Source organism: Aythya ferina, assembly GCF_964211825.1.
Source record: "Aythya ferina genome assembly, chromosome: 3".
Lineage (NCBI taxonomy): Eukaryota > Metazoa > Chordata > Aves > Anseriformes > Anatidae > Aythya > Aythya ferina.
Window position 1 is genome coordinate 41,591,698 of NC_140298.1, and position 23,364 is coordinate 41,615,061.

Consider the following 23,364-nt stretch of genomic DNA (forward strand, 5'->3'; position numbering starts at 1 on the left):
CATTCACACACAAGAAAGAACGAGCATACACCATATGATTCTGCCCACACCAACTGCAAGAAATTACAGGAACATTCACATTGCTGTGCTGGATAATTAATCTTAAAGTAACAATCACATTCAAATGTTCCAAGAACAGGCTGGCCACAGTTCCTGGTTACTCCCTGAAGAACTCCTTTGTACAAGTTAAGATAGCATTAAAATATAATTTTCAAGAAAATCCAGGTCACTTTGCAACACAGTAGCTACAAAACATTTATTTTTTTTAAATAAAAAGCATTTAAATCATCAGGTCTTGTAAAACAGCATGTCAAGTGTTCATCTTTGTTGTGTGAGCACCTTCAGTTTTATGCTAAAACAATCAACACAGTTTATTATTTGGTCAGACTATTAACCTATGTTGAAATAAATATACCTTAACCAAGACAGATCACTTAATGCACACCAGATTACCATAGCTTTACAAAAAGTTTCTCTGGTGACAAGTGAAACAGAGACTGCTAAACTACGATTGCAGTGTTTTTTCTCTTTTTTTAATTTCAGTGAAGACTGGCCTATGAAACTATGAAAAACAATGATAGCTTAAAAAGGCTATATAACAAAAGAAACACATTTGAGACGGCTTACCTAAATGCTCTCAGAATGAGAGGTGGAATACATATTTCTAAATTAGTTATAAGATGCCGGGCAGATCATAACATATGACCCATTCTCATGCAAAACTATCCACGGAACAGAAATAGAAATTTTTGTTTAATAACAAAAGAGATAAGCCACTGATAAGTGAAAATAATGGAGTCCACAAAGGGCATTTTATGCCGATACTACTGATTACAAGATGTAGGGTGTAAAATTCCACAAAGTGATATAAACCTTTTAAAGTAGAGAACAAAAGTTTGCAGGTCAAAATTACTTCAGCACCTGAGATTTTCCTGCAGAAAGGCAGACCTTGATACTTCCTTCAGAAACATGTAATACAATAACTCCTTTTCTCTCAGTGTTGCATCAGAATAATTGATCAAGAAAGAGTTGAAATACACAGTGTTCCACATTTCTAATTATGCCCTGAAGATAAATCTGCTAGCAAACTATATTTAAGATTTGATCCATGTGCATTACATAATTGACTGCTTTATGAAAACATTTTGTATTATAATTGGAATAGATTTCATCTACTAAGTAGTCTGATGAAACTGAGTTTAAAGAAAAGTCAAAGAACAGCATGCAACTTGAATCATGTTGACAATGAACTAAGATTACTGAAATAAAAACATGTTTGAACAGAATGTAATAACTTAACCTGCTATGCATGAATCTAGCTTTACAGACAACTAGTGGTTATGTCTTCACTTTTGGTAAAGATAATACTTTAAGGAAATCCTTTTCTATTCTCACTTTGAGACCTGGGAAGTTACAAGTCTGTGTTCTGCTCTGCATGACTAAGAATTCATGATTTTGTACGTGCAATTTTATCTGTCATTCTCAAGGTAACCAGCAAACTGCATACCAGTCTTCAAATAGAAACTTTCTTTTTCAATTCCTTGGCTTTGAAACTTTTAAGTAATTGTGTATTCTACTTAACAACTGAACTCCCAGACCCCACGGGAAAGAAGAACATATAAAACAAAGGCCTCAGCAAAACACTGTTCTGAGGAGAACGTGGTAGTTTTATTCTAACATGATCTAACCTTATTTATAAAAATTATTTATCAAATGATATGCAAAAATAAGATTTCAAATACTGGAATATAACGGCTATTCATTTAATTCTAGAAGGAATGCATTCATGAGACAAAGTAGACCATACACTTGGTTTTACTTATTCATTTAGTGAAATTGGATTTTTTTTTTTTATTTTTTATTTTTAAAATCAAGGTTAAATGTCCCTCCCACCACAACTAACAACCTGGAACTTTCTGGAACCTTTCTATCCCTGAAAAACAGTTAAGAACATCTCTTTCTGCCCTTTAATTATTAAATATGAATAACTGGGCAATCAGTAGTAACTTGAGGTAATATTTTTTTTTCCAGTTTAATTTAATTTGTTTTTGCTGCTCTAAAATCTGAGTGCAGTAAAATGCAGTTATATCACTTAAAAGCAAAAAACAGTCATCCTTAACCCCATCAACTTTTCCCAATACAAGGTGCAGCAGAATTTAAAAAAAAATGAGGGGAGGGAGAGAGGCAGAAAGGGGTGCACAACCCCCTCCATCACAAACAAAAAAAATCCCAAACCAAGAATATTTTTTTTCAGTGCAAACACTGCAATCTTCAAAACGTTAAGAGTACAAATATTTACATTCCAGTGTATCCTTACCTACCAGGAATGTTGTTTCACATTAGAAAGTATGTCAAATACCTTTAATCCAATCAAAATACTAACGTTTACCCTCTCAAATTGATACAGTGGCTGAAACCTAAGTGTTTATACAATCAGTACAACTTTCTGGAGAAACTAATGCACACAGTTGAAAGTTCTCTCAAAAACCAAGGACAAAGACTGCAAATGCAGCTGCTGGTCCTTAACCAATTCCAGTATAACAGGCTAAAAAGAAACAAGGAATTTAATAGAGTGAACTTCTACACTGGCATCTTAATCCCTACCCCCTTCCCAAATTCTACAGGGCCTAGAGTCTAGCTGCAGATAATCCCCATTTATGTGAAACACTTTTTCACTGAATATAACATTATTTTACATTGTTCAGTTTTTCAATGTGCATATGTTGAATTTCTAATAAAAAATTCTAAAAGGAAGGAAAATGTATGTGACACTGCAAAAGGAGGTGGATACATTATTTTAATCGTTCAAAATATGCTCAGCAACTTCATCTAGAAAACTATTTTGCAGCATTGTGCTTGTAGAATTACTAGTTGGGATTCCAAGAAATATGTGAAAAAGGCACCTATTATAGTTTCTTAATTAGCTGCCCATTTTAATAATTTTGGTACTACTTGTCACAGTACATCAGAAAACAGCAGCACAAAGCATTAGATGGACAAGAATTTTATATTTGTTCTCCTTTAAAAAGCAAACATTTTAAAAAGGCACTTAAGACAGAAACTCTCTTTCCAGTTCATATATAGATGGCCGGCAAGTTTTGCTCTTCATTCTACATAAAGGTACAGTACAGTCTCTGTTTTGACCTTCCACATCAATATCAAGTAATGAAGGCATGTGGCAGTTAGTTCTTTCCTCAGTATCTGGCAAGAAGTTAACATCTGGATCTGTATTGCCTTCTGAACATTCAGGGTCTTTAGAGTTCAGTTTATTAACACGTGGAATAATCTGCCATGAATCAATTTTACTTCTTACAGAAGAAGGTCGAGGCCTTGGTATAATATTGATAGCTCTTTGTTTTTCTATTGAAATACCACTGTGATTGCTTCTTTGTTGAAGAGACGGGGAATGTAGAGTTCCAGTAACTGACAGAATGGGCAACTTGGAGACGTCATTGGTTGAAGTAAATCCATTAGCTAGTGGAACGGAAAGGCCAAACACACAAACAAAAGAAAGAATGTAAACCGTGCGTCTCCTTGATTTCTTTGACATTTGTAAAACTGGGTTACCATAAGCATTATTGTGTTTTTTCCCCCCCCATCAAAAAAAGATTAAGAGTCTCATATACATTTGTGGTGAATCTCTTGAAAAGATCAGCGTTACTCAATTAACACTTCCATCTATACTTTCTGCTACAGGTCATACCAATTTATATTTATTTCACTGTTACAAAAGAAAGAGAAAGTATTAAACATCCACTAATTGGATTCCACTAATTAATAGTGGAATACAGCCCCCCAGATTTGTCAACTTATTACGAATAATTACATACACATAGAGTACCATAAAGAATATTACACTTAAGCCACTATAGAATATGACTATTGAAATTCAGAACTTCTGTTATTTTCAAAAAGTCATTAATCATGAACATATCCATTGACATAGTAAGCAAATATAAAGACTTTTTTTCCCCGCTTCTATTTGCATTAACATCTTAAGGATTTGTGAAGTATGTAATATAATTCCTGGGTCAAACAAGCAACTCAGAACTCACCAGATTTGCTTTTCTTGAAGTTAAAAATGTGCAGTGTTAAAACGAGGAGAATTCCCTCACTTACACAGACTGTGAAACAAGTATGTTTCTCAGTCTCATGAAGTCCCCAAACCACATAATGCATGCAGCTCACAATGTAACTTCAGTTTTTTTCACCATTGTGAAATAACGCCATCATTGTACATTTCACAAAGAACGGGTTACCACTGACATAAAAAGACTAGTGAAACCTATTTTTGCAATACTTGAGAAAAACAAAGCATCTTTTCCAGTGAAACCTTCATAATACCAACAATGTAATAGGATCCTATTCCAAGGCTTAATGCAGGGTTCAGACACTGAGGACTTACCCACATACAGTTATGATTGGTGAGCTAACACTTGACAGTGTAATAAAGATCTAGTGACTCATTACTGAACGGTTAGTTTCCGTATGTTTTCTGTTTCTATACTTAACAATTCCCCACATTTGAAATTCTCAATTACCCACCTGTGGTCTGGAAATTGTTCCCATCTGATAAGGTTCGTCTGTGACCCAACACACGTAACTTTGTTGAGGAATCATTTGGCGCATTTTCAGATTCTTGTTGCAGACACAGATTGAAAGGCCGATTTTTTAATCGTGTAGAAACTGTGTTAGGAGCCAGCTGTATTCTCTGTTCTCTCTTACTTTCGTAAGTTTCAGATGAAAAGTCATCATTAGAACTCCGTGGATTGCAATCACCAAGCACATTGCTTATAAATGCATCTTCACTGTCAGACTGAAGTAGGCATTTTGTGGAAATGGAGGGCATAGAGAGAAGATTCACAGTATTTACAGCTGGATTTAAGGATGGAATACTTGTTTCCTCTTTCTTGGACTGCAGTCTTGTAGGACTGGCACTCCTGCGAAATTTTGAAGCACGCTGAAATAGTCCATCGCGTTTCTTCTTCTCATCTTTAGGCAAGAGCTCATCTGGACCCTGCGATTTGTTCAACTCTCTAATATCCAAGCCCAGGGCAACAGATGCAAGGAGGACTGCACACCCATAAAGCACCGAATCAGTCTTCTTTTTCTGCGTCGTTCTGCTCAGACTGTTTGTAGGTGTCATTTGAGGAGTACTATTTGTAGAACTAGCAGAGGTTCCTTCTTCAAAGCTCTCGTGCTCTGCTGTGTTCTCTACTTGATCATCCTTCCAAAGAGGTAGATTAATATAGGCCTGATTTGGCAACTTAATTGGCTTTGGTCTTTTACTGTCCAAACCTTCAGGAAGATGTCTCTTATCTGTACATACACCTAAAAACATTACAATATACTTTAAGAATACAGTTCAGCTGCTATGCATGCCTGCATATGTACACTAGGATTTTCTATTACTTGTAAGTATTAATCTTGAGATACACCGTATGCGCCCTTTAGATGTGGTCAGAAGTTCAGAGACTCACATTGTAACATTCAGAAACACACCCTTAGCCTAACCTTTAAGTTCTCTGGATAGTCTTTAAAATAGCAGAAGAACCATTTCACTATAATGTCGTACTTTTAGCAACTCAAAAGCAAACCCTAGTAGAAGAAACTTGCAACCAATCTTCCTGAGTACATAAGCTAATTGTGAAGAAATTGTGTTTTCTAGAATTGAAAGACAGTTTTGTTTTTAGAAAGGCAAAATATATCTTCCAAAAGTTACAACACAGTTGAAAAGCAGATACTGTGTTTGCACAGCTTTGGTAGTGCTTTTCAAGTATTCCTGCGTATATATTACAGTAAAGTGATTTAATATACACAAACTGACAGATGAGATCTACAACCATTTCTTTACAACATTTTCAATTGAGCTGTGTTACAAAATCCACTGAATTTTTCCAATTAATTCATTAGGTCATGGTGATCTGAAGAGCAAATTTGACATTTCACATCTAATGACAAATAAAAAGAAAGGTGCAATTGACTTGCATGTGTTATTTCACTGTAAACTACTGAACAGTAGAGAATAAACACGGACACATTTGAAATGCAAATATGTCAACTTGTACAACCTTCTCTGTGTGTAGGGGTTTAACAGTAAGCTAAGAAAACTTTAAAATTGCTATTTGCGATGCTGTGTTTTATACCCCTACCAGTATAAAGGAAGATGAAAATGCCTTTTTCCTAGGGAGAAAAGCAGTGTCCAAGCAGCTTGCCATTTCCACTTCCAGCTGGTGCAAATCTACCAGCTGCTGGGGACACCAAGTTATATCAGTTTATTGGGTTTTTCTCCCCCACGATAGTGGAAACTTAATTTTCTCAGTTAAGAGAACCTGTAGCATAGATTATATGTGCAGATATGAAAATGATTATGAATATTGTATAGGTATAGCACACTATAGGAACGGACATAAAAAGCAACATTTTGCTTATATTAAATGCTATTATGTCCCTGATTTTCCTTTGTGATTTCCTGTAAATCCCAATATGTTGCCTCAATGACTGAGATTTAAAATCCACATAATTTTTCATGGAAATTTAGAGAATAACCAGCATTAGAAAAAAAAAAAAAAGTTAACAAATATCTGGAAATATATTAGGGCTTACAGTTTTTAATTTACTGCATTTGTTCCCTGCCTATGCAGAGGCCCCCAACAACAACAAAAAAATCATTAATGATTATTTACATGTCAAGACAGTTATTGCTTTAGGTATTTCTTTACAAAAAAAAGCTACAAAGCAGTGCACATACCTAACACACAAATCAGCCTACTGACTCAAAATCTTGGAAAAAAAATCTGCGTGATATGGCAGATCTCATAAACCTGTATCTATTTGTTGGCTGCTAATGATGGAAAGGTAAATATTATACCATTTAGTGTTGTTATAGATGGGTTTCTTTTTTGTTGTTTATTTATTTGCACAGGAATAGTATCTGTAGCATGACAACTCTTAATAATCAGCGTAATTCTTGAGGAACTTGAACGATGGCTCTATACCACTGAAGACAGACTTCACGCCATCATATGGCAACTTCCACTTTTTCAGAAATAGCTCTTACCTTGGTCCACGAATAGTGAAGCTAAAGGAACTCCCTTCTGATTTTTCATTACAAGGGTTGACCAAGGGTTGCTGCCATCTGAAAGGGGTCTTATTCTGAAATAACGATAGTTATTTTGATATTACAGAAGATATCATGCTTATATATACACTTTGACAGAAAAGTGCTACAATATCTCTCTTTAAACTACAAACATGTAGTACACAACTTGAAAACAGTAAAGCTTCCTGAAGTTAAAAAAAAAAAAAAAAAAAAAGGAAAAAAGTAATAAATAGCATAGTAGCATAGTCATATGACTTAGGATCAGGAATTTATTCTAACATGAAAATTTCAGCACATAATAGCCTAAAAAGAAAAATAATGAAAAATAGGCCTTGGCTACCTAACGAAGACAAAAAGCTGGTGAAAACTGGGACATATTCACTGTCTCAAACTGACACAAATATCAGAAATTTATTATACATAATGATTTTCAAAGAAACAAAAATATCATAAAGCCAGTTTCAATAGACGGTCTGGAACTAACCAGGTTAGCAACCAGGTAAATGAGCATATGACTCCACAAAAAAGATGCATTAAAGTAATTATACATGCTAGAAGCAAAGGGATCTCTCTCATTAGAAAACAGCTAACCTCCTGTTTTCAGCAATGAGAGAAAATTAAGTAAACACGTTCAACTGATTTTTAGAACTCTTTCACTCTGTATTTGTCAGTGTGAATGCTTGTGTGCACTGTGCCTCATGTGCACAAAGTCACTCTTACTTAATTGTACTGGAGGAGCCCACTGGGTGCTGTGCTTGCAGTTCCTCAAGCCAGTCTGAGGAAGGGCGAGAAAGACAGAGAAGCCATAAATGCCTTGTATGCATTAGTAGTTCAGCATCCCAGTATCTTCTAAGTCTCAAAAACTGCAGATAAAGGGTTATACATAAGAGCCACAAAAACATTAAGACAAGTAAACCTTTTATCCTCAAATCTGCTTGAGAGAGCTACTCATCACTCATGTAGTTCCTAAATTAAAAAATAGGTAGGACTGAGTTTTAGCTACAACTATAGAGAGCAGAACTTGCTCACTACCTACATTAGTGATTCAGTTTCCAAGGACACTTAGTATTATCAAACAAAATGTAGTAGACATACTTGTCCTTACAATCTGCACGATCCTTTGTTTGAACTGAACTTGGTCCCCATGTACAACCTTTCTTTTTAAAATTTCTCTTCACATCTTCAAACTCTTCTTGGTGATAAGTTGTGCTCCTTCCCCAGGTTCTGTTACTTTCATCTGAAGTTACTAGAGATTGGATTAAAAAATACAATAAAACTAGACTCTACAAAAAAACCAACAAAAACAAGTAGTTTTATAAAAAATATTTTGACAGAACTCTTTACTGCAATATCATTCTGACACAATAATACAGGAGTAAACAAAATCTGAGACTGTCTTCTTTTAAAAAAACCACCACGCAAGCTGCAGCGAAGCAAAAAGATGAGCAAGCAAGCAAGCAAAGTAATTTATGAGCTCAGAAGACACCCAAATTAAAGACAAAGCCACAAGATGATCATATTTTCCATGCTTCCTTTAACTGAGAGCCTTATATTTAGGTAATTCAGACAAGTGAATTAGACTGAGCACTTAAATTCCAATGAAGAAAATATACGCTGTGAAACAACTGTTATCAAGTGAAACAGGATATTCCAATGTGAGAAAGATTAATGTTTTCTTTCTCATTAAATCCAAACAGATCATATTTTTAAAGTGTCACTTCTTCGTTAAATGCTTAGTCTTTCACTTCAGGTCAGCTGTGAAATTTAACAGAACCAGCACCTTTGAAACATAATGAAATCTTGCCTTTTTTCATAACCCCACTGGGAAGTTCATATTCACTTGTGATATCTACATCTTGCTGGTACACATATACACTGTTTCTTCGGCCATTAGTTGTGTGTGTATCTGTTTTGGGAATCACTGAGGAAAAATTAAGAGAATGTAGTAGAAATCTTAGTCAAGCTGATTTCAGACAGGGATCTGTTTCCCTTCTTATATTTTTAGCTTTGGTCATAAAGTCTGGGTCTAAAAAGGCACTAAGCATCTTTTGATAGAGGGTTTTTACTGTAAGGTTTACAGGGTCCTCTTTCTAGAACCAGTCCCAAGAAAGTACGTTTTTGTATGCAGCCAATTGGAGAAGTAAACTTCTATCAATGTAGCATACTTACAGCTATGATGGAGACATAAGAGAAAAACAACTTAGCTTGTTATAACAGCATAATTAACAAGGTAGTCATTTACACACCAGGTCTTCTGCCACTCCTGCACCACTGCAGAGTATTCTCCTCCCTCACTGTACACCTTTTCACCAGCACAACTTCTTGTGTAGTACAACAGACTACTTGCCTTCTTTCAACTCCCATACTTCAACTGTAATTCTGGGGCCTATGCAATGTATATCTTCCAGGTTCTCATTCCCCATTCAAACAGCTTTCAGAAGTAGCTGAATTAGGTTTTATGGCAAGATTTACAATCGACTAGATTTTTATTTTAAAATAAAAAGCATTTAGATTTGGAAGTTAGAATCACTGATGACAAAGCAAAGCAATCAAGCAACCAATTGTTAGAAATGCCTGTTCAAATCACCTGTATTTGAGTAAGTCTTCTTGAAACAAAGACACTTTGAAGTGAAATCAAGATAAAACATTATTGTGGGAAAGAAAATTTATTTTGCACAGGTGCAGATGGGCGTGGAAGCTAAATTGTTTCACCTAGATACTCCTGAAAGATCTGATAAGCTTTTAGGTAAAGCCTAGGGATTCACATTCAAAAGTAGAAGAGTGCTTCTTTTAAAGGAGGGCCTTTATGTTGTCCCATATGTTTTAGACCTACAAACACCAATGCCTGCTCAAAGAAAAAGATCTCCAGTGGCACATAGCACACATGTTAGGATTTACACTGGCACTGCTACGCACAGGCTATGAATTAAAAACAAACAAAAAACCCTTGAGTTTTGTGCCAATACCTGAAACTAGCTTCATTTCCAACTTCCATACAGAGCAAGGAGAACCAAAGATAAAACAAGACATTCTTGTTTATATATAATTATGATATTTCATAACAGAAAACCTTTTTTCTTGCTGCAGAAAGATAAGAAAACAAAAACAAAAATCCACAAAAAAGCACGGAAAACCACCACAGCCATAACACCTTGAAGAGGTGGGAGGAACCATTATAAACACAGTTACTTGTCAGCTAACTTCTTGAAAAAAAAAAAAAAAATCACTTTCCTTCACTCTAAAATTTTCTTTAAGAAAAGCAAGATGGGGTTTGTCCACCTTTCTATTACTCACAATATATGGGTAGTAATAGAAAACTCTGAGTTACAGCTCAGAAAATATTGGAGTGAGTTGTCAGAAAACACACTATTTTACCTTTAGACAATAATTAATGAGAAAGACTGCATAAAGCATAGATATTGCAAACAAGAAGAGAGATGTGGTTTCTACCCAAGTTTTAAACAACGTTTCAGGTTGGTTTCAAATAAAAAGGAAATTTTGATTTTTCCTCCTCCTTGATTGTCTCTGTTACAACCCAGATTCTCAAATAATTTCCTTCAGAGGAAACTACTCCGGCAATGCCAGACAGCCACTGTCCATAAGCAATCAACTGAATTGTGTTCCACTGGTTTTACGGAGAAACTTGGAAGGTTTTTCCTTTCATGTAATATTCCATTTCAAATATGGATAATCAAACAATCTACTTCACACAACAGATTAAAAAGTATAAAAGCAACCCATCTCTACGTTCCCAGAATTATTTGGGAATTTGGCATTCCCAAATATAAGTGTTGGCTTTACTATAACAATATGGCAAGTTTGCTTCCAAATTCATAACTCCACTACATTAGCTTAAACAGATTCCCTTCTGGCATCAGTATACAGGGAATAATGTAAGATTCCTTCTTTATTTTATTCTGTTTTGTATTTGCTTACAGCTTGCTTCTTTTCTCCTGAGCAAGGTAAGTTACTGGTTGATTCTTTGGCCTTTCTACCTTACAAGACTGCCACGTTCACTGAACTTTTTTTGACAGTCCACAACTGATCTAACTTTGCAACTCTAATAAAACTAATAAAAACTTCTTTTCTATCTTACATGGGTTCTGAACATGATGTTTTCCCTTTTGCTATTACCAGTTTTGATTCCTTACTGTTTTATTCACATCAGTTTACAAATGAGTTACTGAAGTTATTAAGGTAATGAGTCAAAGTAGTCATGATAATTTTGAATTATTGAAAGTTAGTAAGCATTTTAGCAAGATTATCCCTTTCACCAAACAACAACTTGCAAAAGTTAGAACAAGTTAAGTGACCTGCAAATCAGAAACCTGTCTGAAATCTGATCTTACCACCAGTGTTTCAATGAGTATATAAAACAAACATTCTTTATTGACAGAGTGAACAAACGGAAATATTGGAGACTTACATTGTATAGCTCGAAGACGAGGAATTATTGTGGGGCTACTTGATGGACTGGAACTGTTACTGTTTAAACTCCTCCTCTTATCCAGATTAGGGGATGCCTGCACTGTTATTTTGTGCTGGAAATCTATTAGAGAGAATTTAAAAAAAAAGTGTTAATGTTCTAAGTAAAGACTCTTCAGGAGATTATACCATTGTACTACTTAAACCAATTAAAGAATATAGTGAATTAGACTTGACTGTACAAGAGATGTTCATGCTAAAAATGCTGACAAACTCTGACCCTTAATGTAACGATTTAGATCTTGAGTCAAAGTTAATCAGGTAGGATTTCACACCTTCACAGACTATGTGATAGCTTTGCAGTAATAAAAAAAAAAAAAAAAAAAAGTAGCTACATCTAACTAGACCCAAACTGATACATATCCAGATGACAAGCCATCATTCAATCTTTTTGGTTGTCACAGAGGGAAAGAAAAGCTAAACAGACATACCTCAGTATTTCATCTCAAATCAATCCATATTCAATGAACATTTCAAAGTTTAGATTCAGATAATTCCGAGATGATCATTAGGCAAAGATGACTGACTGTGCTAATACTGATATTAAATACACTGTATGCTTGAATTATATAGACAGAGGATGGGCACTCTTCACAGCAATGAAAGATTTTTTTTCTTTTTAACATGTAATTCATTTACAACAAAAAGGTAGCATTAGCAAAGACGTCACATCCATCAACAACACATCAGTCAAACAAAACACCAAAATACAGAATTTGAAATATTTCTACCAAAATCAATACTGGAAAGCAGGAAAAACATTATGAAATCAAGTTTGACCATATGTTCTTCTCTAATTCCCATCAACAATACAATTAGATTGTGTGCTATTGTTATAACAGACCTGTCTTAAGTACAAGGTCATCTGAATGATTCTTGACAACAAAGAACTAAGTGGTGTTCTGGAAAAACTATTCATATTCTCACTTTTTTCAAATTAAATAATGAGCAAAGCTGGGGGGGGGGGGAGGGGAGAGAAGAGCAAACGTTTAGTTTGAGCTTGTGATCCAGCCTAAAGCAAGTTTTGAAACAAGTTTTGAAGAAGTTGACATGCTTTTCTAGGAGGCTGTAGTGTGATTTTTTTGTTATTGTTTTTATTATCATTTTTAAAATAGGTAAAATAAGCATATTCACTAGAGCTGAAACTGCTCTAAATATTCATGCACGTCTCTCTTCATCTTCCAGGTGTATGATTCGGCCCCTACTGTGACAACATGGAATTAGTTACTCACTTCGTTAGCAATAAACTGACAGACCTAGAAATGACTGAAAGGAACACAGCTCACTGACACCAGGATACTAATACCACTCGTGAAGACTTGCCAATCACAGGCATAAGCTTGAGTTTCTCTATTGCCATCGTGTGGCAGCATTAATAAGGTGAAAAGAACAGTCCCTGACACTAGAACAGTCTGACCTTCTACCACCTTTGCAAAGGTGGTATTTCAACAGATTTGGACCTCCTTACACTTCTTGTCTCAATGAACTGCTGCTTTTCCACTAGGTATTTGCAAGTTCAAGGCAAACAGTAATATGTGATCATTTTACAAAGTTCTGTGATGTGATAAAAAGGTATTTTGCTATCAACACAATGACAGGAAAATCTAAACATCAGATTAGCCTCAAATCTTTTGACTTTCTCTCCTGATTTGCTTTCCCTCTGGATTCAAAGGATTTCTAGCTGAATCAGGTGAAAGATACTTCTAATTGAAATAAGGACTACTCCACAAAATACAGCATGTGAAAGTGGTATTTCTAAGAAAAAAATTCTTACGTATCCTTTGCACTACTAGGATAGAAGAGCACAGAAACTAATTAAAATAGCCTCCAATACTGAAAATTTTAACCATGGAATTGAAGGCTGCATATTTAACTTAATATATACCGTGAACTAGGAAAAAAAAAACACTGCAAACCTGAAGGCAAACTAATTCTGTGCCCATCTTTAAGTTTTAACCGGCTTCTTTTGAATTTGCCCTTCCTCTTCTTTACATTGGGTTTCTCTTGATTTAACTGGAATATCATGATATTCAGTTCACGCTCCAGTACATCAATCTCACGTTCTGCTAACTGTTGCTCACGGCGCTTAAGTAGTTCTTCTTGAGATTTTTGCTGAAGAGCTGCCCTCGTCAACTCCTCTTCTCGTGATCGAAGCTCCTGAAAATAAGATTTACACAAGTGAAACTAAGTAACAATGTGAAGGCTGTATTAAATGATATGTCAAGTGTAGGAAGGTTGTACTTTCTTATCTGTTTTCATGATGAACTATAGATATTTCACATGCACATATGACCTGACAGTCCTCCATTCTGCATAAGCCAAGATTCTGCATCGGGACACAAACAAGCATTATACAGATTTCCTTTCAAGTATTTAACTTGAGTCACTTTACTTAAGCTAGGTAAGCACTTGCAATGGGAACAACATAACCAACCAAGGATTATCAGCTTACAGCCTAGCAGAAAGAGTGCTCTAACTGCATCACGTCAGAGACTCTCTCATTGCACGTGGGTTGCTTCTATACACTAAACAAAAAAGAATGACCTGACAAAGACACAAGTGAATGCATTTATCTTCATTTTCCTAACCTTTCCTGTTTTTCAGCCATGTATTAGGTAAAACTTTTCTATCTGGAAAAGCAATCAGTATTATAATGAATGAAAATTAGTGTAATAGGATAAACCAAGTCATAGACAGAAGACAGCTGTTTCTTAATTAAAATCCAGCAGGTATCTGTATAACATCAAACGACTAACCACTGAATTACACCACATGGGCTCTCCAACTATTAAACCCATAAAATAGTTGTTCTTTTGCCCTCCCTCTTCCCCCAAGAGTGAGGAAGCTTATTAATTTTTAATATAAATATATTCTCAAGGGTAAACAACTTTAAGATGGTAGGGTTACAGCTACCTTAATTTTCAACTAACAAAATTTGTTATAAATATATCTGAAATTTAGAGACGATGAGTAAAGAAGAAGCTACAATGTGCTTGATACCATATGTTTCTCACTAGAGATATTTTTTCATTTTAATGTATGATTGTGTAAATTCTGTCTGGATTGAAATCAAAATTCAATTGAAAATAAAAAAAAAATAGAAATTAGATTATGCTAAAAGTTCTAGATTTATAATATTTTTTTTTTCCCCCTACTTAAAATTCCTTCATTTGTCATTGTACAGTCTTCTATTTTAAGAGCAGACTGCCTACTTCTGGTCATCAGTATCTACCAACGTCATATGCTAGCAGAGACCCTTATCTCATGCCAAGCTTTTATGCAAATACTGAAAGCATAAGACAAATATTCTGCTCTTTCATCTCCCACTTTGCTTTGAATAAGGTAGTTTCTGAACAGTATCACTTTGGTACTTTCAAGGGGAAAAAAAAAAAACAAAAAACACACCAAAACTCTGTTCTTGCCTAAAAGACTACAGATGTCAAAAAGAGGTTAGCACCGAATTAAACTCTGGTTCAGCGAGAAGTATCTGTTCCTCTGAAAGACATTTTTTTCCTTTACAACTAATATATACACATTGCTTATCACTGTTTTCAAATTTAATTTAAATGATTGACACATTTCATACAGCTTGCTAATTTTAAGTGAGCTTGTTTCAACAGAATTTTTTTTTATATACTTTTTTCTCCCGCTCTTAAATCCAATCTGCTTTACATACACAACTCGGCAAAAGGTAATTATGTCTCTTAGGAATTCAGGGGAGCCTGTCTTCATGCCAGCATTTTTTTTTATTTTTTTTATTTAAACAAACAAACAAACAAAGGAATTTGATCACCGTTTAGAAATTACTGCAAATTCTCACTTTCCTCCTTCTCCCATCCAGTCAAAACCGGACAAATTAAAACAAGGGTTGGAAGCAGAAGGCACAGGACTTCAAATTTAGAATAAGGATACTTCAGATTTTAAATAGAAAATATGTTTATTGCTATGAAGCATTAGGAGATATTGTTGAGAATTCCTATCTTGTCCTCAAAGCCAGGTTACATAAAGCTCCAGATCACAAGGAAAAGATACCGAAAAGGTAGACAATCTGGAAAATGGAAGTGTTTCTTCATTGAGGGTTTTAGTATTTACTCTTTTCCAAATAAACTAATTAAAGATAGACTTACTGCAATTAGTTATGCAATGTTTCTACACCACTCTACAATTAAAACACCCATTATAAGGAAGCTAGGAAAGAGTTCTATATTTAAGTTGCTCAAGAATGCTCATCAAAAGTAGATTGTGATCTTCTCCTGGAGTGGGTGTCACCATCACTCATTTAGAGCAAGCCCTTGAGGAAATTCCTGCAGCTACAGAAGTTCCTCTTGCACAGGGAATAAGACTCCACACAGGGTTGTTGTTGTTTTGTTTCTTCTTTTTATTATTATAAATACTTCAGAGACGTGAGTTTCTCCCTAGTACCTGTCAGTAAAACTGATAATGTGCCAAATTAAATAAACACAAACTTTTGAAAGCCTTGTCTCAGTCAAAGTTACATGCTTTAATTCTTCAACAAGTTTGCCTAATTAGGGTAGATGCCTTTGGAGATGCATTTACTTTGGCAGATGAGAAGTAAATTTCATTTTATATTTTTCCCTCTTTAATTAAATGTAATTCACTTTTACACCAAAAAATATGACTCTTCTCAGAAAGCTTTGCACTAACTTATCTAATCCTCAGTTTAATTTGGTCAGTGAGGTTTCCTTCAGTAGAAAATCTCATAATCTACTAATGCCTACAGAAAATAAACAAACAAACAAAAACATCAGTGGGAATGCCTGTTCTTATAACAATTACTCCCACAGTAAGAAGGAGAACATGGTTGTTTGAGCAGTTGCTGGAGGGGAAGAAAAGAGCTAGGCCCTACAACAGATTTTGGCAGTGGCTGGTGACCCCACAGCAAGTAAGAAGGAGCCTTTAGTCTCTGTAGAGGTACTATAACTCATCTGGAAAGGAAGAAAACTGACAGCTAGAGAGGCACATAGCCCAGCTGTAGCAATCCGTATGCCTGTTGCAGACAGAGGGGACCACGCAGATAAACATGTCCAGGTCTGTGAAGTGAAATGCAAGAGGGAAAACCAGAGGGCAGAGGAAAATGCAGACCGGAAAGAAAGAAGATTATTATTGAGGACACTATGAACTTAGTGGTGATCAACATATTCTGATAACCACACATACTTATATTACTGTAAGGGATCCATAAGATCAGGCCTACCATGAGGTGCTAGCCCACAAAAGCCATTTATGATGTTTGGTGAAAAGACACGAGGGAACAGACAGCTGACAGTGACTTGCAAGATGCAAGTTTTGGTTTTGATTGTATCAAAGTTTAAGTGACTAAGTCTTTCATAAAAATTCTTCTGCAAGTCCCTGAATCTCAGTTCTCTTCTTCCTCGCCTATTACTACTTCATGACAAATGATACATGCCAGACAATAATTATACTGCAAGAACACTGCAAACAAAGGACCCCTTTCTGCTAGAAGCGTTTTAACAGTGGCTGGAAAGGACAACTGGCCTATTCCAACTGGTATCTTTATCAAGACGTCTAAAGGAAAATATAAACCTCATGGTGATTAAGAAACATGCTGAGGTAACTAAAGGAGAGGACAAACAGAACTAATTGTGAGGGCTCATTTAGCATGAACATACCATAATATGAAAACATGTAAAGAAGATCAGTAACAGGAATCTAGATAATAAACAGGAGAAACTTGATTCACTGATTCATGAGTATAAAACGGACCTAATCTTATATCTGGCAAGAAGATTTCAGGAACCACAATACTGAAAGATCAATAATTTAAAGTTTGTTCAGGAAAAAGAAGAGAAAAATACTTTTCCCTTTTTGGGAAGGAAGCCACATGATACAGTCATGTAACAGGATGAAAAGCTTTTCATTCCAATAACTGAAGATGCTCACTAGCAGCTGCTAAAAGCAAAACATGAAGACTAATAGATTCAGAAGCTACACCCCAGAGTTTTTGAAGAGAGACAGCCAAAGGATTCTGGATTGGTGACCTTAATGTTTAATAAGATTCAGGAGAGGGAAAAATAAAACAGGATAGATAATAGGTAAATAGGATGGTAAGCAACTATACATCTGCCAGGTTGACATCTCACATAAAAGAGTGCACTGGCTGATATATAGCTTCATTAACAATGAAAATAAAAGAACAATATAATTAAGGCCAGTCAGCATTCCTATAAGAAAACGAGATCTAAAAAGATCTAAAACTTTTTTTTTTTTCTTTTTAAGTAGGATACAAGTCTAGCTAATTAAGACAATGTTTGTTAATAAAATTATTTTGCACGGCTAAGTAATTTCTTGTATTTGGTATTGCTCTAATTTCTAAATAAAATGGAAAAGGAACAGACCGGCCAACAGGCTGGCTACTATAGCTCAAAAGTATAATCATAACTAGAAAGATTACATTAAATTGAACTATTAACAGAGTGACCTCATGGAAAAAAAAAATCTCTCCACAGTTATTAGCATATTAAATTTACGAAACAAAAAAAGAAAACCATGAAAATTTGCAGTGGTTATAAAAATTAGGTAAGGAGTAAATAAACTCTGGTTTGTTTGATAGGTGATACACTCAAATATTCAGAAAAAAATAACATGGTAAAAAGCCTACATGCTACATTTACAGATCTAGAAACTGTTTTCTTTGGGAAGGCAGATGGGGATATGCTGCCTCTTCAATCACTGAAATGAATGACATATTATACTTCCTGTCACATCACATCATGCTTCCTGTCAAACTTAACATTTCACTTCAACTGAAGTAACAACAGCCTCAGCATTCAAGACTGTATTGTTTTTATTACAAAAGAAAGGAGAAAAGCAACCTTACCTGAAATTTGAGAAAACCAGTAATCAAACCTTTTTTTCTTAAGTAAGCTTGCTACAAGACAGTTAAAGTTCTATCTTAAAATACTGTTCAGAAACAAATTAATGGCATTTAAGAAGAGTACATCCACCAATAAAAATAGGAAACAAAATTAAAAACCTGTTTTAATGAGAGTAAATCCTCTCCTCCATGTAGCTTATCCTCTCAAGTGTGTCTCAGCAACTAAATCAGGTTTCTAGTATTATTTTGATAAACCACAACTCAAAAGTTCAACACTGCTGTATCATAAACATACACCCTTCCTTCACTGCCACGCAACAGGAATATAAACTTACTTTTTCCTTGGTCCTCAATTCATTGAATATCTGCTGAATTTCCAGTTTCCAGTCATCTTGCATAGAATGGAAAGACTCCTGAGGCATTTCCGTCATAACTGCCCCCTCAATGGCAGTAAGCTGTTCAAGAATCAAGGCAAACGATGGTCGGATATGAGGGTCCTGCTCCCAGCATTCTAGAATTTATTAGAATCTCATCAGTACTTAATGACTCATAGGCCTTTCTGAAGAACTAAATGAAACTTCGAGGTATTTGTTACTGTACTTTAAGTTACATAATCCATTACCATCATCTGCAAGGCTTTCCTCTTTTCATGTTCATAAGCTATATCTACATACCTGTATTCAGAGAACTGTTTTTGTTTATAGCCAGATTGTTTTTCATCTCTATCTTTAGGATCTTGAACAGCAAAACTAGCAGTACTGCATACAAGTGATACTTATCAAAAGGTAAAGAAATTCATTACACATGAGGAAATAGCCATTAGCAAGCAACATTTATTTCTCTCCTGAGTATTTCAAAAACATTTTTGACACTCAGAAAAAAAAAATGAGATAAAAATGCCATTTGCAGTTCTTCCCCTTGAGATTTTCTCATGTTTATCTATTTATGTAGTATATAATGTATTTTATGAAAACTTATGCAATTTGAGTGTAAAAAGAAATCAGTAAAAATAGAGTCATAAACAGACAAAATGTACTCTGTCTCCACTGAAAAGCTAAGTGGTATATCGTAATACTCTATGACTTGCTCAGAAACACATTCAATTGTCTGTAACACCAGACTGCTGTGAAAAGAAGAACAAAATACTTTGGTATGCTGTACATTATCAAATAAGGTGTTTATTTTAACTCCTATGATTATTACAGGCAAGGATACATACCCCCAAACCAAAATTATTTAAATACACAGGAAGAAACAGCATAGATACCTTTCATTAGTTTTGCAAACTGTTCAGGACAGGTGGATGGAATGGGCAAAGTAAGCTTATTGACAGCAACTCCATAAGCCACAGCAAGGCCATCAATACCACGGTAAGGAACTTCTCCTGTAAGCAGTTCCCACAGCAACACTCCGTAACTACAAAAGGTAATTTTTTAAAAACAGTTATTTTCAGAATACTGACACATTATTTACTTAAGAACAAACAAGTACCTGTCCAACCACGTACTGAAATTTATGAGGATTTCCCGTGTCAAAAGTAAACGCCTTAAAGAGTTGACTATTTCAGTCATCTCACACCTTTCCACTAATAGTGATTAGCCAAATTGGATCAACTAAGACTTGCTCACATCCTACTCATTGTCATTTCATAGCTGAAAAAAAAATATTGACATGAAAGACTCCTACTCAAAAATGTAACCTGAAGTCACTTTAATATTAATGCTTGTGTCATGTAAATCTCACCTACGATGAAAGTCTGAACCACAGGAAAACAAGCAACCCTCTCCCTGCCAAAACCAAACAGAACGAGAAGGAAAGCCTTGGCAGAGCATTCAGACCATACAACTTTCCAAACCTTTCACAATTTACCTAGATGTACATTAAAAAAAAAAAAAGAGAGAGAGAAGACAGCTTTATTTAGAAGTTTGCACTTCTATATATTCATATATGTATGTATAGACAAGGGATTATATATAAAGGCCTGTTTAACTTTTCCAACAGATACTACAAAATTGAGAAATGGCTACATAAACTAATTTCTTCATACTAGAAAATATACCACTGTCTGCAATGAAAGGTGATGGAAAGAGATCTTTTCTTAGCATCAGGTATGGAAATCAAGAATCACAGGAATTCCTATTGCAGCAACATTAACCATAAGAATTTCTGCTATGCTCTCTACTCTAGAAGAAAGGCTGGGTGTTGCTTTTACCTTCTTTGGGTTTGTATACCCCATGCTTGTTGAACAACCCAACCCTCTACAAAACTCTAGGACAGGACACTAGCTGATGTTGTTCTAGAGCTCCCATTCCAATACCACTGAAACTGATGACTTTTACAGTCATTTTTGTGGAAGCAGGAATTACTCCTTGTAGAATGTAAGCCTGAAGTAGACTTCTCAATTTTTTTTTTTTTTTCCTTCTTTTCCTGCCAGGGAACCACTATCTGTAGAACAAGGATACAAAGGACAACCTATTACTGCTTTTGAATAGCAAAGTGAGTAGGCAAAGGGAAAAATTAGAATACAAAGTATTGCTCTTGCAATATATATCTTCTCTACAGGTTTCTTCACACACCATCTGTAAGTTTTGCAGGACTGGATCCAACTCTCCTACAGGAGGAGAAATGCACAAAGCACCGGTGAGGTAAGGGTTATGCACCCCTTAATACCCAACACCCCTTCTTTGCAGCCAAGTAAACCTTAGTACTAGAAATACAACCCCAACTATTGTAGATGTGACAGGGAGAAGCATACACACTAGTCAGATTTTTCTTTCACTGTCGTCTTAACGAGAAAGCCATTTAGCACTGTGTAAGACCTTACATCACTTGAATTAATAAAAAAAAGCACAGTAATCTAAATACAAACACAAACAGAACTTACGATTTTTTACACGTATGGTAATTACATAGGAAGCAATTTGAATTAAGTACCAATGCTTTGTTTATCTAAGAAGTTTTGCCTATCATAAAATCTTGTAACTGTGAATTCATTCATTATTTTGTAACAGTTAATCAAAAGCTAAGGAATATGGTCTATTCCTAAAAAATTGAAAAGAAATAGAAAAGTCTTGGGCTTCTTAATTACTTCACCCAAATGTTTTTCAGTCTAATCTTTGCACTTCCTTGTATGCTCAAAGGATGATAAAACCAAAAAGTCCTATTTTGCTTTAAAACAGTGGTACTTCTGACAATATTGAATTTCTGCAATACATACAAGTTTTATATATGATGAAGGAATTCTACTTAACTACATCTCACCTGTGTTTTTAGACAAAGCATTAAATACGATCTTACGCCTCTCCCAGCAAGCACAGACTGTTCTTAATTCAAAGTGTTCCCTTGTTCAGACTATTCTATATGTATTTTAGCATGAATTATAAAGTTAAGCAGAACAATAATAAAACTAACTAAAAAGAAATAATATTTCATAAAAACCTGTGTCGCAACATTACCTTCAATTATATTTACAATTTTGGCCTTTAATGCTGGGTAACTTTCAACAGTGCCAAAGAAGACCTTGTAAAATTTTAACAGACCAACACCATAACAGCCTAAAGTACCTCTTGTAATGAATGAAAAGTCTTAAACTCAAGTACCAAGAGCCAGTATAGGGTGGGGAGGAATCCTACAGATGTCCTATTCCTACTGTGGTGGAGTTTTTGGGAGGTACTATCCTATCATTATGTAGGACAACAACTGCTTATTAACTCTTTCAACTACAGATGTTGCTACTTCACGCATTAAATTTCACCTGCCCGCATATAGTCATCCTATGTATACAGTCAAAGCTTCTAAGAAATATATTTATTTTTTTTAAGAGCAAAAAACATCTCCTTTTACATCTTCAGGGGAAAAAAAAAGCAGGCATGATATGCTTGCATTATACAGTAAGACCACGTAACCTAATACACTTTCAATAAGATAGCCTTTAAAAATTTGCATTATTAAAATTTATTCTCCTGCTGTCAAATGTAATTTAAGCCTTACTATATCTCATTACAGCAATACCTTGCTGTTTTGGCATATTTTAAAAGCTGATCAAAATGTAGGTAAAGTTCTCAAAGTTTATTTTACTCTACAACCCATTTTCTAAAGCAGAGGTCCCTAAGCATTACTACACAAATCCCTTGAAAATTATATGAATGCGCAAGGCAAAAGCAGCTACTAGTTCTGCTATTCAGCAAATGCTCCTCATATTGTCAAGAGCTTGTACAATGGAGGCATGAGTTATTGTGAAAATCACTGCTGAAGAACACCATCATCACTTGGAAATCTGTGAATGCATTTGCACTTTCAGGCTACATACACAAAAACAAACCAACATACCAAGTCTGAAAAGCATGATAAATGATGGAGGGGTGGGAGTGAAGGAGCAGAATTCTTCTTTGGGAATTTGGAACTATACATCAAAACCAATACAAATTTATATTTTTTAGTGTTTTATTTACATGTAAGTGTATCATATTACTTACATATAAGATATGTATTATTTTAATAATAATTGAGAAATTATTATTATAAAATTATTATCATTTTTTTTTTTAAAGTTATAATTCTGGTTTGGGAAGCAAAAGGATACACAAGCAGGGCTTGGAAAGCACCCATTCTGCTACCTAGGATGACCCCTGAAAAAATGCTGCCTGGAAGATTATGCATGAAAACACTGACATAATAATTCCCATCATTGGCTAATTCTGAGAGCCCACATGTAAGTGCAATCATGGTGAGCAGTCTCAAATGCTCATGAATTCTTCTCCCCTGCCTTTTTTTTTTTTTTTTTTTTTTTAAGAGGCATAGAGACATTTTCTGGAGACTCAGAATGTGCAACTTTTTAGAACTTTCCTAAAATCTGTTGTGTTACTGCCGTAGAAAGACACAGACTTAAATTTATAACCTGAATGTGTTTTAAAATAAAAAA

At 35.0% G+C, this 23,364-nt stretch overlaps 1 protein-coding gene across 1 annotated transcript in view; it reads right to left on the minus strand.

Annotated features, from left to right (window-relative positions):
• Positions 1-2,780: 2,780 nt before the first annotated feature.
• The window catches only part of MAP3K21 (mitogen-activated protein kinase kinase kinase 21), a gene marked incomplete at its 5' end in the record, with an annotated part of 40,457 nt that continues 19,873 nt past the window's right edge, over positions 2,781-23,364 (minus strand). Inside the window, 9 exons of the mRNA XM_084512155.1 lie at positions 2,781-3,474; positions 4,546-5,331; positions 7,061-7,155; positions 8,198-8,348; positions 8,907-9,023; positions 11,529-11,651; positions 13,504-13,744; positions 18,779-18,954; positions 19,711-19,859. Coding sequence (XP_084368281.1) covers positions 3,050-3,474; positions 4,546-5,331; positions 7,061-7,155; positions 8,198-8,348; positions 8,907-9,023; positions 11,529-11,651; positions 13,504-13,744; positions 18,779-18,954; positions 19,711-19,859 — 2,263 coding nt within the window. The 3' untranslated portion in view covers positions 2,781-3,049. The remainder of the gene's footprint in view (positions 3,475-4,545; positions 5,332-7,060; positions 7,156-8,197; positions 8,349-8,906; positions 9,024-11,528; positions 11,652-13,503; positions 13,745-18,778; positions 18,955-19,710; positions 19,860-23,364) is intronic.